At 44.6% G+C, this 12,313-nt stretch overlaps 1 protein-coding gene across 5 annotated transcripts in view; it reads left to right on the top strand.

The window, feature by feature from the left end:
- The window catches only part of BCAS4 (breast carcinoma amplified sequence 4), a 130,751-nt gene that overhangs the window by 61,824 nt on the left and 56,614 nt on the right, over positions 1–12,313 (top strand). The window contains exons 5-6 of one of the 5 annotated variants that reach the window (XM_075012255.1): positions 9,537–9,792; positions 9,950–10,518. The exons of the other annotated variants lie outside the window; for them this stretch is intronic. Of the exons in view, the coding sequence (XP_074868356.1) occupies positions 9,537–9,792; positions 9,950–10,026 (333 nt within the window). The 3' untranslated portion in view covers positions 10,027–10,518. Of the gene's footprint in view, positions 1–9,536; positions 9,793–9,949; positions 10,519–12,313 lie in introns of those variants that run through there. 5 annotated transcript variants of the gene reach the window in all.

Here is a 12,313-nt window from a genome sequence, read left to right as displayed (position 1 = left end):
TATAGTCTGCAAGCACAAATAGAACAACAGAGGATTGTTACTGAGTGGTTTAGCATCATAGCTGTCAATGGTGCATTAGAGCAGGGTTTCCCAATTTTATTTGGCCACAAAACCCTTTTAAACTTGAAAGAATTTTGCGGAACCCCTAATAAGTCTTACATATGTAGCTGAAAAAGTAGACCACAAATAAGTAAGGATAACAATAAATAAATGCAAAACAAGGTCATGAGATCAACATTTAGTTTAATTGCACATATTTAAAAACAACAATCACATTTAATGTGTACAAAAATAAAGCTCAAAAACTAATATGCATTATATTGGCAGTTTTCAATGCAAAGACTGTTTTTTCTTCTTTTCTTGGTAAAGTCTTTTCATATGTAGTTTAATACTGGAAAGTTGGATTCACGTATGTGGTGCGGCAGTCTGTCGATTTCTGTATTTCATTTTTGTTGCTGTGTAATTTGAGAATGAAGTTTAGCACAAGTATGTGTTGGTGAAGGGTAACAACTGATGAATTGCATGTCTTGTTAAAGCTGAATATTCTTGACGTGAGCTGCCCCAAAATGATCCATGTTCCCTGAGAGTGTATGAGAATTAATGGTGGTATGTAACAGGCAATTGCATCACTGTCTGACTGCACATGCAGCTCTGAGTAGTGGCATTATTGTCCCCACTCTCTGGCTAAGCTGACATTATACAGGGACATTTATTGTGGCAAACACGAATGAAAATTGTTTTTAATAACATTCATAAATGCTTAAATATTAATTATTTAAATTCATAAAATATTATTGTAATGGAATTTTCTTGTGGAACCCTTATTTTCACTTTGTGGAAATGTGGGGTTCAGCAGAACACCATTTGAGAAGCACTGCATTAGAGAAAGAGGGAATGACAACGTCCTTGTTCCGAAATGCTTACAATAAAAATGTAAAAGAGGAGGAGACCACAACATAGGGATAGTCATGGAGTGCGAAGCAATATGATCATGATATCACTGAGGAGAGTAATGGTTGTCTGGAGGGATACAAAGCAGGATGATGATAGGAGGAAAATAAGAGAGGTTTTAATTCATAATTGCATCATTTTTCTATTTAAAAGGTGTGTAAATGACAAACACCTTAAGATAGGGACCTGTCTTGTGTATGTGTAAAACACCTGTCACACTTTCAGGCACTTAATAAATAAAGCCACAAAGCAACATATTCACAGTATGCTTGGAAAGGGTTGTAAACTTTGCACTTCCAAGTTTGCACTAATCTGTAAGAGAACAGAATAACATCTGTATTATGGGGGCAGATTGTTTTATGTTTGCATGCTAAATGGGGTGCTTATACATTCCTGTGAAGCATCTTGTTCTGGCCAGTTAGAGACCAGGCTGTTGGACTACAGGGGTCTTAGGTTTGGCCCAGTTGGGCAATTCCTATGCTCACAAAATAATCTTTTAGCTATAATGATTCAGACGGTTGGATCATCTATTTTTTGTGAAGGAGAGGGGGAAGGTACATGCAATCATCCACAGGGAAGCATGATTGTAATCTGTAGCTCGCTTTTTTGTTTTTATATATAGTTCTCAAAACTCTTAGCAGATGAGGATCAGCATTGTGTATATTTTACAGGTGGGGAAACTGAGGCACAGGACAGTGACTAGTCCATATTCACACAGTGATTCAGTGGGAGAGCTCTGAGTAGAACCCCAGTCAGCTGACTGAGTCTGTGTCTGAGTGAATAGTAAAGGAAGCTTATACAGTATATGGAGCAGACGTTGTGCACATCCTTGAATGTGAAGCTATACTAGAATCTATTACTTCAGCTCAAAGTTTAAATGCTCAATCATTTGGCTTCCTTGCCCCCACAAAAAGAGAACTTTGGTTGGCTGTTCCTTGTCCCAAGGTACCCGTCTGGGCAAATGGCTCTAAGTGAGCACATAGGCCAGGTGTCGGCTTCTGCATAAATCTGTGGGTAGTTGAGTATTCACCACCTTTCAAATGCACAGCTGTGGGTTTTACTCAAACAAGGTTAATTGGCAGTATTGCCCTGACATCATAAATGTTACTTTGTGTTTTCCTTCCTCACTTATTATGTATAGGAATTAAAAAAAAATAAAGTGTGCTCTGTTGGTGAAAATGGTGCAGATTCCAGTGGATGCAAGTGTGTGTAGTCTCTGGTCACAGCTCTGCAAACCCATTCACAAAGTGTTAATTTTGTCAAAATCAGAAAAGCAAGCACAAGCCCATTTTATCATATAATCCAGAGACAGTCAGAATTGACAGATGCTAATCTTTGAATAACTATGGCTGGAAATATTAGACAAGGCCACCTGGCTTTATGCCTCTTTTCCACATCTCTTGGCTGGCTACCTATTTCAGTCAAGCTTATCATCCTTACCATGCACATCTCTGCTCCTTCCTACATCTCAGCACCCAGACTTTCCTTCATGCACTTTACACAAGCCATGTTTCTGCTAAAGCATCTCTACTAAAGTTTGCTCCAGAGATGAGAGAGTGTCTGTCTCCTCATTCAGAGCTCTGTACTCACTTTTTCCCCTGTGCTTATTAACCTATAATTTTCCTGTGAAACTTGATTTCACTTCAGAAATTAAAGAAGTCATCCATGATGTTACCAAATACATTACCTCTGTCTCTTCGCCCTCACAGGACTATATCCCCTTCCTTTATCTGCATTTTTGCTTTCTGTTATTCTTGCATTGTTTCCTCATTCTTAATTGTAAGTGCCTAAAGTACTATGTGAGCTTATAACACAATATAAAAATAATTTGAAAAAGGCATGCGGTCTGATTCTAATCCTGGCTCTGTCACTGCTTTACTTGTGTGTGGGACAAACCACTTAATCCTTTGGCCTCAGTTCCCTCCGCTGTGAAATGGGGGTTGTAGTACTGACTTACTTTGCAGAGGTGGTGTTGGGATCAGTCGCCATAGTGCTCTGCAGATTTTACCTCATGAAAAGGTGGATCCTTGGTTAACTCCCTTTTGTGCAGCTTTAAAAGAAATGTGAGTACAGTTGTCTTAATCAGGCATCGGAGGAGTCTCTCCCATGTGCTAGGAGATATTCCAGGCTATGTCTTCAGTAGAGTGGGGAGACGGAGCATTGAGAATTACTGTCAGAGCAAACTTGAGAGGTGGTTTTAGGCATGCTGCTGTTGCATTTAGGACGCCTTCTGTGTATGGTATAGGTGTTTGTTTTTTTTTACAAGGAAGTATGAAACTGTCCTATAGAGGTTTCAGAATTTTGGTATTGGTGTATTTGAGATTGAGAATAATGTGTCGTGTGTAGGGGGGACAGATGAGAAAAAAAATCAAATTATTCCAGGCGGGGTGGAAGATCTTGAAAACTTCAGTTATCTAGAGCCTGTCAGTAGTGAAATATGACTGTGTGTGACAACAGAAATCTGCAGAGCTCTGCATGAATACAAAATTTCTAGCCACATCCATGATGTGAAAATGTGGATATCTGCAGATTTGCAGGATTCTAGACACATTTGTATTCATGTCCACAAAAATGAGCCACAGATATCTGTGGATCTGCAGGGGCTCTAGGAATCTTTAAAATTTGTTTTCCCAGCATAGAGATGGGCGTTGGGGAAGAGAGTTTGTATTTGCATGGACATAGATGCATTGTGTTCAGCACTGCAGAAAATGTTGCCTTTTTAGCAAATACTTTGGTGGAAAACAACCGTTTAGATTCAGAATTGCAACTTGGTGCCTCATGGGAATTGTAGTTCCCATGATGTATCATTGTCAGGGACTCCATAACTTTTCCTCACTATGAAGGGGGAGAGCAGTACGTCCCTGAAGATGTAGTTCTAGCCTCTAGAGGAGAATGAGAACATTAGGCACCTAAATTAGAATTCCCATGAGCCACTGAAATGCTGTTTTGAATGCAAAACTTTCTGCAGGCTTGGAGTCCCTGGCTATATTGAATCATGGGAGTTATAGTCTGTCCAGCTCATAGGGGAGCATGGGTCACTGTAACTCCCATGAGATACTGCGGTGCCAATTTGAATAAAAATATTTTAGATTTTAGTCAGAATATTTCAGTACGTGGAATTTCAGTGAAGTACCAAAAATGTCAGCAGGAAGCAGATGCTTAATGAAACACCATTTTCTTTTAAACACTTTGAGTAAAAAATTCTCAACTAGCCCTTTTCGGCACCCATGATGATATCAGAATGAGACACTCTAAAACATAAGGTAGAAATGTATGTGGGGAGGCTGTGTTCAGAAGCTCTTACTTGTTGCGATATCGTCTGTTTCTAAATGCACATCCTTTTTTCATTCGCACAGTGGAATATTCCAGTCTCCCCCAGCATTGCATCAGCAGAGTAGGGAGAACTGGGGAACATCTCACATGTACCCAGATAAAGGATGTATTTTAGAAGTTCTTAAGAATAAAAGAGTTTTTAAGGATGAGTCTGTTCTAGAGTTGGTTGGAAAATAGTTTTATTGAAATAAAAGTTTTGTGAGAAACTGTCAATTTCAATGCAATTTTGAAATATTTAAATTTTTTTCATCTTCATAATTTGTTTCGATATTGAAATGTTTCATTTTGATAAGTTAATATGAACTGTTTTAACTTTGTAATTAATACATTTTTATATTCAACATATAACACTATTTTATCAAAACAAAATGTTTCAATGTTATCTAAATAAATTATTTAAGTGGTTCTGAATTCAAAATTTTCATTGTGTGGAAAATGTAGAAATTTGAGCATTCATTCCATTTCATTACAATTTAAAAAATTATTTTTAGAATTTCTTGTGAAACAGAAACTCCAGGTTATGAGCTTCACGCAGAGCTACACTCTGTTAAAAAGATGTGAAAATGACCAAGTGCTGGGAATAATTAGTCTCACCAATGCATTATTTACCAATGCATCCTTAATACTGACCCTCTGCTGTTAAATGAATATCAGATCCCTCCTTTTCTATCCCCAGTACCTCATATCTTTGGAGTTCAGCTCTCTTGTGTTCTCTGGAATAGTTCCTGAACTTCTGATTTCTTTGCCTGCTTGCAATGGTGCTGATCATTATTCCCTTCTAATTTTTTCCACCCATGAGTGGAATAAATTTTATGTATACCAAGCCATGTACAGATGTGCATCACCAACGGAAACAACATGCTGCCCACAATGGCTGTGGGCACTCTGCTAATCAGCTGGTTGGCACCTGAATCTCTCCTGGTCATCTGCCTAAGCACTCAACTTGCAGGAATGCTGGATCTGATACTCCAGGAACTCTGTTTGTGTGCTTCTCCTATGGTAATAGGCAGAAGCAAAATCTGCGGTGGGTGCTGAGGGGAAGGTGCTGGTTCAGGTGAGCTGACAGCAGATGAGAAATAAATGGATTCAGGAGCTGTGCTACCTTGAGTGGTTCTATAGGCCAAGGCAGTAGCGGGATCTAGTAAGGATCAAGGACAATATAGTCTGTTGTTCCTCCTTTTCTAGCTTTGAAATCTTACCAAGGAGTGGGAGCTTTAACATCTGAGTGATAATTAACCTAATATAGTTCCTGTTAATACATCTGAATTGAGGCAGAAAATCCTGAAAACCGGGTTAGACTTACAGGAAATCTGCTTTGCAGGAATCCAGAATAGGGATTGGATCAAAGAAAGAAAACTGGTGGCTGCAAAACATTAGTCTGAGTTTCACTTCTGTACTGGGAAACACCATTTCCCATGGGAGGAGTTTGCATGGTTAGTTACCATTCCCTGTATGAAGTAAATTCTTCATCCCTCTCCACTGGGGGGCTTACCTGTTCTTTCAGCCTTTGGGAGTGGTTCATCGTTATATGACACTGATAAACAGCCATAATGCAAGTTACTTATAAAAACAAATAGTGTAGAATTGGACAGGAAGCCCTCATAGTAAGAGCAAATGCAGATCCCTCGTCTGTGTGCCTGTGGATGGACTGAGCTATTGAATGAAAGGAAGATAACTTTTCTCCTCCATACTATTAATGTATGATACTTTCTATAGCACCCCCCCACCATAAATGTACTGTTGCTATACAGGAAATAATACAAGCTGGCTGCAGTTTCATATGGATTAAGATGCCTTGAGGGGATAGTTTCCTGAGCGTAACACTCAACCTAACAAGTGCTCACCTTGTGACTGATTTCTGCTGTTCTAGTGCTGAGTTGCAGTTGTCAGGAATGATGCTACTGTAGTCATATCTGTGGGTATTACTCATGTTGCTTTCATGCTTTGCTTGATCAGATGGTGGCTTGGCCTTTTGCTTTCTAAGACGTATTGGGGGTACATTTCTTAAGTAGCTGCCCCAGGGCTTCAGAAAGAAAGCCACAGGGCTCCTCTCTCTAGATAACTTGGCCCCCTGATAAGGTTTAACTTTCTGAAGTGTCTAACGCTGCCAGCAGAGGTTTTAATCCTTCAGGCATGATTCTACATGCCATTCCTTTGAATTTTCCTGTAAGTACAGAATGCTACATGCACTTCACTTTGCAAGTCATCTAAAATTCTAATATTTTTGTTCCAAGCCATAAATATCCCATCTCATTTTATCAGGGCTGACATTTCCTGTTACAGAATGCTGAGTTCCCGTTACCTTTTTCATCCTTCAGTGTCTCAGCTGGTCACTGTTTATGGGATCTTTCAACTGAAAGGTGTGAGTTAAGAAATAGTTCCCTAAATTGGGAGCAAGGTGCCAGGTAGAATGCATTTCAGATCTGTTTACAGTTGGCTCTGGTAGTTTCTTTACTTACAGTGTTCTTCTTCAGAACACTAAAGCGTCTCTCTCTCTCTCTTTAAATGCGTCATACATGACTGGAGCTAGACTCAGAATGAACACCTCCAGTCTGTGCATACCTTGTGTCTTTAGTACTGTCATATTAAATGTTGTCTGAAGGGCTTTTTATGTATCTGAATAATGCTGCTACAGTTCCTAGACAAACGTCACTGATCTGGTAAGGCACCTGTCTTGCCTTATAGTACATTTAAATAACCTTATATTTTCAGTTTTTGGCATGGAGGGTTTTATTTAAGTGCTCTCAATGCAGGTGAAAGGTGTCAGGCTGGCCCTACAGGCAGAAATCCTCTCAGCAATTCTTATACAGTACAGGCAGAAACAGTGCAACTACTATTGTGCCCCATGCCCTGTCCAAGGAAGCACTAAGAGGTGTATATAGAACTGCAGAGACCAATAACATGGTATGTCCTTGCCCTGAGGACTTTATAGACATAAACATAGTTCATTCTTCTGGCTGTCCTGGTCTCTGTCTATCTAGTGCTACTGACAGGGTCAGCGCCACTGGTAATATCTTTTGTGGCTTGGCATGCCATCCTGCTGGGAATTGGACTGAAGGCACCTACTTTATAAAAACACCCACAGTGCAGCAACACCCTCTGCTCCTTACTAATCTGCACCAGACGTGAACTGAATGATCTAGGGCAAAAAGCTCTCTATCTTGTTACTTGAACCCTTCCCTTTTGATTGCTCCTGTAGTTTTGGATATATTCTCCATTTTTTTTTCTTGGCATAGAGTTATTAGAATGTAGAGAAGTTCACATATCTGGGGAGCAACATGATGTATAATCTAGACTGTAAGAAGGAAATAGTGGCTAAAATAGTGAAAGCAAGAGTGAGTTTGAAGGCGATGGATAAGATCTGGAAAAGCAAAGTGATTAGCTTAGGAACAAAACTGAGCATCTTCAGATTGTGTGTTTTAAGCAGCGTGTTATATGGATGTGAGTCATGGGTGATAACAAAAGATTTGATGAGAAGGATATTGACATTTGAGAGGAATTGTTATAGAAAGATCCTTAGAATAGGATGGATGCAAAAGGTCACCAACAAGGAATTATATCGGAAGATAGAGGCAAAAGAGAACCTACTGCAGAAGGTTGTACAACAAAAGCTACAGCTGTTCGGGCATACCTGCAGAATGAACAAGTGAAAAGTCAAGACACTGGTATTTGGCATAATGGATTACTGAATAGGAGAGGCAGACCCCACAGAGAATGGGTAGATATAGTAGATTGGTGTGGGCCTAGTCTACAGAAACTAAGCCACTTCACACTGGATAGGAGAAGGTGAAAGGAAGTAGTGAGGGAGGCGTCAGACACAGATCGTGGCTGAGCCCAGGGTGGTTGTTGATAATGATGATAGAGCTATTGTGTTTTCTTGGGGTTTTACTGTAGTTTGACCAAAGAGGAGCCATTTCATCCCTTGAATACATGAGATGCATTGACTAGAGATTCCTCATATCCTGTTACCACCATCTTATTTGTGCAGTTGTCCAAGAATTCTTTCCTGTGAACTGCTCCTTCTGAAGTGCTGTCCCCTGGGTAGTTATCTTTATCTCAGTAGTTGGCATTGATTCAGCAGTTGCACCAGAAGATTCTCAACAGACTGGAGTAAACTTTTTTTTTCATCATCTGAGCACTAGAGGTAGGCTTGATGAAAGTTAATTGCAGGTAGATGTAAAATAGATGGAATCCCTTATATAATTATTTGCAGCACGATTACACAACACATCCAGAGGAATTCAGTGCTTCAGGAGGTCATAGGAAACACACAGTAAGAAGAGTTAGGAGGGGATGGGATAAGTTGTATGTAGTTGTAGTTTAGGAAGGAAAAGACAGGTATACAGATCTTATGCTTCAGGGCATCAGTTTATCACTGCAGAGATTAGGAAAGAAGTCTTCTCTCATCCTACTTTACAGCATGGCACCACTAACTTGATGCATCATTGAGTATTTTTTTTTTTAAGTATTTAGTATTGGTCACTGTTGGATGCTGGCTATTGAACTAAGTTGGCCAATGATCTCATCCAGTATGGGAAATTCTGTGTTCAGGTCCTTTGTGAGTTTCAATATTGTGGCTTATTTTAGGGTAAGTTGACTTGTCACTTGTATTGTATTGTAGATTCACTGCTGTCATTCATGATAGTATTGCTGCTTCTCAGATGTTTTAAATCAGTGTTTTCAATCACTGGCAGGGACTTCTATGGAGTGAAAGGCAGATCTTTTTACTTTGAAAGCCTGGCTATATCTAGACGGGAAGCATCTGTTGACAGAAGCGACTGTTGGAAGGGATTTCCCAGCAAAGTTCTGTTGACAGATTGCATCTACACACAAAATGATAGAAAGCGGCCACATGCTCCAGCAGCTCTATTGTCAGAAGCAGCCCCAAAACCCTGGAAGTGAGTCTTGCATGGAGGGCAAGTCCTTCCAGCACTGCTGGCTCCATGCATCCTTAAAGACCCACCCACACACGACCCTTGCTCCCTGCCCATGCTGAGGCTTGCCTACCTCCTGGAAGGACAGCGAAGCTAGTGCAGGGCTCTCTAGCCATTGGAGTGGGAAACAGTTCTTACCTGACCACTACCATGCCAGAGCAGTGCCCAAGGTTACCCTGGACTGAGGACCAGCTGCTGCTGGCCCTGCCTCTCATCCTGATTGGTGTGTTCTGCCACGTCTGGGGGGATGACCCCAATAGGCAGCCTGCAAAGCACACCCTCAGTGCACTGCCTCTCCTCTCCCCCTCGGGTGCTCAGGCAGTATTCCGTCAGCTTCGATTGGTGGGACCAGCTGGTCATGGAGCAATGGGGCGATCAGCAGTGGACACAGAACTTCAGGATGTGCAAGGAGACTTTTCTCGAGCTATGCACCTGGCTTGCCCCTGCCCTCCGATGACAGGACACCAACATGCAGCCCATCCTTGCTTTGTGGAAGCTGGTCACACCCAACAGCTACCACTGTGGGCCACCAATTCAACATCAGGAGGTCCATCATCCGGGATGTATTTTTCTGGTAAGGCACCCTCAAGCCTCAGGCCCTGCATGTGGGGGAGGGAGGGAGAGGATGGGGAGCAAGGGAGAGAGGGGAGAGGAGGCTGTGGAGCTCACTGGGGCCCAGGGGCGCTATCCCCCCATCTCTCATTGGCATGTCCTATCTTCCCCTTTTGCAGGTGATGTGGGCCATCAACATGATCTTGTTGTGAAGGCTTGTCCACATCAGCTTCCCCAGTTGTTTTGGGGTGCTTGACGGGACCTACATCCCCATCCGGGCCCCAGAACACAGCACCGCGTGTTATGTCAATAGGAAGGGCTGCCACTCCATGGTCATGCAGGCCCTGGTGGATCACCAAGGACAGTTCCTATATGGGTATGTCAGGTGGTTGGGCCAGACCCACAAGACCAGGGCATTCCAGAACTCCAGCATGTTCCCGAGCATGGAAGTGGGCACCTGCATGCCCCATTGGGAGTTGGCCATTGGGGACATGCAGATGCCTTTGTGCATGGTGGGGGGTGCAGCCTACCCAGTCATGTCATGGCTGATGAGGGTCTATGCTAGGCACCAGGACCCCACCCAGGAAGTCTTCAATGACCACCTTACCCAGGGACAGAACCAAGCTGAGTGCACCTTCGGGAGCTTGAAAGGGAAGTTCCACTGGCTCCTAATCCATCTTGACAGGGGAGCAGAATGTCCCCTACATTGTGGCTACCTGTTGTGTTCTCCACAACCCACTAGAGTAGAAGGCGGAGGACTTCCTCAGGGGTAGGAGCCCCTACGAACAGCTGGGCATGGCTCCCAACCAAGTGCACGAGGACAGTCTGTGCATTTGGGAGGCCCTGAAGGAGAGCTTTGCTCACAGCCCCCAATGACCCTCCTCAGGGAACCCTTGGGGGGCACCTTGGGCCCACACCCCTCCCCATGACTCCTCCCTTTGACCAACCCCCACCCAACAAGGAGGAACGCAGGGGTGGTGCTTAAAAATATATTTTTACTCAACAAAATAGAATGTTGTAAACAATAAACGTGAAAGAACTATTTACAAGGGGCAATGTGCCTGCTACATACCCTGTGTGTGGGGGGTGGGGGTTGGTATGTGGGGGCATCTCAACTGGAGGAAGGCCTTAATCCATGGCAGGGGTAGAGGACCACAAGCCAAGTCAGCCATGAGATCCCCTCCTGACCTGAGGTCACGATCCTGGGGCGGTGCGGGGGCTACTACAGGGTCAAATCTAGAGGGCATGGGCACTGGCGATGTCCATTACCCACTGAAGGGCATCGGGTCAAGGGGACCAAGGCCTGGAGGGGTGAGGGTGGAAAGAAGCAGGGCAGTAGGGGCTGTGGGCACAGTGGTCCAGGCCAGCCAGGGCTCCACAAGGTCCAGTTAGGTGGTCGAGCTGGGCCCACCACTAGTTGGAGGCCTGCCCCCACTCCCTCTGCTACTCTTCCCACTGCAGCTGCTGCTGCTCAGTGTAGGCATGGAGGGTGTCATTCTTCAGGTGGCTATGTCCCCTCTGGGCATGGGCACACCCTGCTGCTGGTGGGCTACAGTCTCAAGGGGTGCTGCTCTAGGTTCCATGAGCTCCGGCTCCTCCCTGGGGCTGCCTGGGTGCGCAGGGTGGGGCTGATCCAGCCCTTGGCCGGTGCACTTGTAAAGGGGCGAAGGTGAGCCCTTCCCACAGCAGAACTCCTGAGGTCCTGCCCCCTCATGAGCAGCAGCCCCTGGGCCATGAGACATGGTTGTCCCTGCTCCGCACACCTGGGGAGCCTGTGGTGTTATGGGGACCAGCCTGACTGCAACACACCCCCATCGCTGGATGGGGGCTGGCCATGGTGGGGTCCTGGCATGGATGGTGAGCGAGCCAGGCACAGGTGGGCCCTCCCTCATCTCCCCCTCCACAAGTGTGCAGCTTACAGTGACTATTCACAGGGGTGGGTGCTTCCTATTGGTGTACTCGTGAGCTGCACTCCCCAGTGGTGATCGTGGGGAGGATGGGCCTAGGCCTGTGCAGCTGTCCCATCTCCAGCCACAGCAGGGCTAGCCTCACCCCCTCTCCTCTAGGGCCGTGGGGTTCATACAGCCCCCTGTGGGGCTTGCAGCAGGCCAGTATCCATGCTCGGGAGCTGCCTGCTGGGTCCAAGTGGGACACACTGCTATGTACATGGTGCATGGGCTGGGCCTATGGTGTGGGTTTCTGGCTGAGCTGCCCTGACAAGCCTTGGGGCACTCCCTGCCCCACTCAGCCCCAGGGTGTGCGACCTGTGGTGTACTCACTGGAAAGCCAATGAAGAAGTCCAGAGATGCCTATGCTGAGGTGGTAGCACTGGAGGGATCCAAGTCCAGGGCTATGATGAGCATCCCCTGGCTGGACTTGGGATCAGGGGGCTGGTTCTGGCAGGGTTCCAGGCTCCTTACCACTGGCTGCGTCAGGGAGGGGCCTCCTCCCCAGTGTCCACCATTGCATGGCTGAGTGCACCTTTAGTGTCCCCAAGGAGATGGTACAGATCAGTGTAATAAGGGCATGTGGCCATCCCAGCC

The sequence above is a fragment of the Carettochelys insculpta genome, chromosome 17, assembly GCF_033958435.1.
Source record: "Carettochelys insculpta isolate YL-2023 chromosome 17, ASM3395843v1, whole genome shotgun sequence".
Lineage (NCBI taxonomy): Eukaryota > Metazoa > Chordata > Testudines > Carettochelyidae > Carettochelys > Carettochelys insculpta.
This window is presented reverse-complemented; position numbering and strand designations above follow the sequence as displayed.